General features: G+C 37.8%; 1 protein-coding gene across 1 annotated transcript; it reads left to right on the top strand.

Annotated features, from left to right (window-relative positions):
* Window positions 1-5: 5 nt before the first annotated feature.
* On the top strand, window positions 6-3,825 carry LOC111653717 (transmembrane prolyl 4-hydroxylase-like; the record flags this gene model as incomplete). Its single annotated transcript, XM_023404385.2, has 7 exons — window positions 6-86; window positions 198-294; window positions 983-1,145; window positions 1,360-1,545; window positions 1,813-1,903; window positions 2,072-2,195; window positions 3,110-3,825. Coding segments are annotated over 7 exons (960 nt in total), but the record flags the coding sequence as incomplete, so codon positions are not given.
* Window positions 3,826-4,183: the final 358 nt, after the last annotated feature.

Below are 4,183 nucleotides of genomic sequence, written 5' to 3'. Positions count from 1 at the left end.
AGCTGGCCAAGGAGCTCAACCTCAGCCCAGAGGAGATCTTCAACCTTCTTGATATCAACCAGGATGGACAATTGCAGCTGCACGAGGTGTATGTCAGTTTGTGGATTGTGAGGACATACTGAAGTGTGTGACATGCAGAAGTTTCTTGGTCCAGAGTTTGTTAACTTATCCTGTCTTCACTACCGTACCTCCAACAGATACTGACTCATTCTCGAGTGAGGGACGGCATCTGGCTCACACCGGAGAACCTGCGAGAAATCTACGCTGGGCTCAAAGCTGACAAGGATGGTAATGGTAAGACATCAACTTAATTCGTCACTTTAGGTTTTAACAAAGACTGTTCACTTTGCATTTTAACCAGTTTTCATTAGTGTCACAGAAATGTATCTATTTGCATATACCTACTGTCCTGAGATCATATTATTAAAGTTCCAATAGTCAAATATGATATATTTAGGCTACTTTATTCACAGTTATGCTATTATTATCCTATCCAATTATCCTATCATTTATACACTGCATTTAAAATGTTACCCTTTTCTAAAAAATCTCTATTTTCAGTCGGTTATTATATATTTTTTGTTTTAAAGTACAGAAAAAACTACCTATGTTAATTCATCTACTAGGGCTACAAACCAAAGGCATTATTGTTATTATTATTATTATTATTATCATTATTATTATTATTATTATAGGGATCATTAAGTATTAATATGATTGAAATTGTAACTGATATAGAGAATAATTGCTCTTCATTTCTATGATAATACTGCAGGTACATTTTGTACAATATATGGACACAAAATATAAACAAAGTTCATGGATATGAATGTGATGTTAAAGGGAAGGATTTAAGTGTGGCATTTGATAATTAAAGTATATTTTATATTATAGTTTTAATTGAGCCATTAATGTAGGTTTTGATGATTACCCAAAGCTTTTACAAGGCATCAGAATTTATGTACAGTCTCATTCTGGACAGGTTTGTTGAGTCTGGAAGAGTTCAGGCTTCTGAGCAATGATGCCTTTCAGCGCTTCCTGCTTCAGCGAGGGGTGAAAAGGAGTCAGCTGGTGAGGAACAGCAGACACACCTGGCTCTACCAGGGCAAAGGAGCACACCGGGTCCTCCAAGACATCAAGGCGAGGTTAGGAAGTCACAGCGTTACTAAGGATTCTTTGTGTTGTTTTATTTCTGTGGTTCTGCCGTCTCTTGCCTCGCTATGAATTATAAGTATAAGGTATGTTTATCTCACAAATCAAATCTGGTCATTTCAGAATGACAACTGACAGTGGTTCAGAAATATTTGTCCCACACTGTCCAATCTTTTTGATCTTTTCCTTTACCTTCCTCTAACAAAGAGTGACTCGCCTCACCCGGCTCCCACCCACATTAGTGGACCTCAGTGAGCCGCTGCAGGTGGTTCGCTATGAGGAAGGAGGGCACTACCACGCCCACCATGACAGCGGCCCTGTCTATCCTGAAACTGCCTGCACACACACACGCCTTGCGGCTAACACCTCCACCCCTTTTGAGACGTCCTGCAGGTGAGGTCACTGAGGTGCACAGTGTTGAGTTTTTCCAATAAAAAATAAATCTGTGAATTCATCTGTCCGTTGTGATTACTAAACTGTGCATTGACACTCCATTGTGACTGATGGCATGTTAGTTTGTGTGACTCTACCTTGTCAATATGGAAAAAAAAATGAGTGTGCTTGCCACTTGTTTGCAAAGTGTTTGTATGTGTGTGTTTGTGTAGGGTTTGTTTGCACCATACATGTGTGTGTCAATTTAAATCTGTGTTGCACACTTAGGTACATCACAGTTCTCTTCTACCTGAACTCTGTTGAGGGGGGCGGGGAGACCGCATTCCCTGTGGCAGACAACAGGACCTATGATGAAGTGGTGCGTAATTGTGTATGGGTCTGGAAATGTGTTCGGGGAGCCCTGCAAAAGTATTTGTGTACATACTGTGCATGTCTTTCACATCTGTGTTAGTTCACTTGTTTGTCAGTGCGTGCATGGGCCTGACATTAAGCAAACTGTGTCGCTGAGTTTGAGTGTGTGTTTTAGTCTCTCATACAGAACGACGTGGATCTCTTGGACACCAGAAGGAACTGTGACAAGAGTAACCTGAGGGTGAAGCCTACCAAAGGGACGGCTGTTTTCTGGTACAACTACCTCTCTGATGGACAAGGTAGGATTCCTATGAAAAATTCTGGCACAATTTCTAATAATAATCCTGCAATAACACTGCAAATAGGCAACTTGATAAATTCGATAATTTGATTAAAAAGTACATTTTTAATTTTTATTGATACCACTCTCATGTCAATATAATAAATATTAAGATATAGCCAGCAGCTGGTTAGCTTAGCTTAGTATTAAAACTACAACTAACAAAATCAGCACATGTAAAGATCACTAATTAACATGTCAAACCTGTTTGTTGCAATCAACACAAAAACCACAATGTAAAAATGTCATTTTGTGTCTACACTGCACAGTCATGTTGATGACACTTCATATTTTCCGACACAGACAACTAATTCATCTAACTCTGTCCAGAAGTGAACAGAGTTATTTAACATGTCAAACTATTCCTTTAAATTGTAACTGCAATTTCCACTTTACATATAATTTTTTATCAATATTCAAAATGCAAATCTATCACAGTAATGAACTGTAAAGAAAAATAAAAGAAACTACATCTATCAGCATTTTAGCATTTTATAGCATTTTATTTATTTTTTATTTTTTTTATTTCAGTTCAATTAATCTTGTCATCTAAAATCCAGTTTTCATGTTTTGGAGGCACAATTCAGGCACAGAGAAAAAGTCGACATATAAAATGTTGTCAAAAAGTTGTAGTTCAAGCTAATATTGGTGTTGTTAAAGATTAGTAGATAAAGAATTAATTGTATTTAAGGTTGATTTGTGGCTAATGTAAACTAATAATTACTTGTAATCTATACTTGTAAATTGGGTAAATCATCTTGACCACCCAGTTGAAGCAGTGTGTTTGATAGCCTGTGCGGGTCCTTCTAAAAACAGAAATCATGTAAAGGATGTTAGTAACTGAAGTTAAATGCCCCCCTCTCCCCTCAATAGGTTGGGTGGGGGAGCAGGACGAATACGCTCTGCATGGAGGCTGTGTGGTCACCCATGGCACTAAGTGGGTCGCCAATAAATGGATAAACATTGATCCGGATTACCAGAGGCAGGCTCGCTACCAGCAGCTGGTGTCACAGCAGCCAGAGGAGGAGGACGATGAAGGTCTGACTCTGAACCCTGACATACAGAGTCCGGACATACATCAAGACTTGTAGCTCATAAACCAAATTAAAAAAAAATCTACCTAGCCTTCCTCAGTCCTGTGCACAATGTTTTTGGTAACATCCTCTGTGGCCATTATGTAGAGACAAGATTTATTCAGGGAACGAGGTCACAGTGGGATTATGCAACTGTAAAGAGATGCTTTTGGTAAAAGGTTGCTCGGATATTGTTATCCTGTTATTTTTTAATCAATTATAATTTCCCATTTTAGGAATGTTGCACTAGAAACTCATACAAAGAGTTGAGACAAAAAAAAACCATTCCTTTGCATGTGTTAGCTTCACAGGTTTTGCTGTTGCTATGAGCAAAAATTGCACTTGAAAATTGAAATGGCTACTGTAAACATTTCAATGTCCTACCTTGTTACTGCTGCCATTACCAAAAAAGACTCACACACTCTCAGTGTGATGCATGTTGCCTTGTCTTTGTTCCTTGAATTCATCATTATTTTCTGCCAGATTGTCCTAGATTAAAATGCACAGTTGTTTGGATGTTTCACTGTATTCATTTATTATTTATTTTATTAATTATTTTTTTCTTTAAAAATACACTGTAACACTCTCCCACATGGAATAAAGTTAAATTAAGCTCATGTATCTGAATTCAGCATTAGTCTTCTTTTACATACCTTAAAGATAACATGCATAAATATCAATGTAAATGATTTGTTTTACACTTTACTCAGTGCTAGCATCTATTGATTTACAAATACAAGTTCTCAGCTTGTGATATTTCCTCCTGTAGATGTTTTTCCATCCTCTGTGCTGGATGTCCTGTTTGGCTTAAGTCCTTAAAGTTTTGTGCTGCCGTGCATGTCCTGAAATCAGACCAGTTTTTAGAAAGACATTT

This window comes from Seriola lalandi, unplaced genomic scaffold, assembly GCF_002814215.2.
Source record: "Seriola lalandi dorsalis isolate HSWRI2012SDOR001 ecotype SW California unplaced genomic scaffold, Sedor1 jcf7180001974208, whole genome shotgun sequence".
NCBI classification, from domain to species: domain Eukaryota; kingdom Metazoa; phylum Chordata; class Actinopteri; order Carangiformes; family Carangidae; genus Seriola; species Seriola lalandi.
Note: the sequence above shows the minus strand (reverse complement) of the source record. Positions and strands in the feature narration are given on the sequence as shown.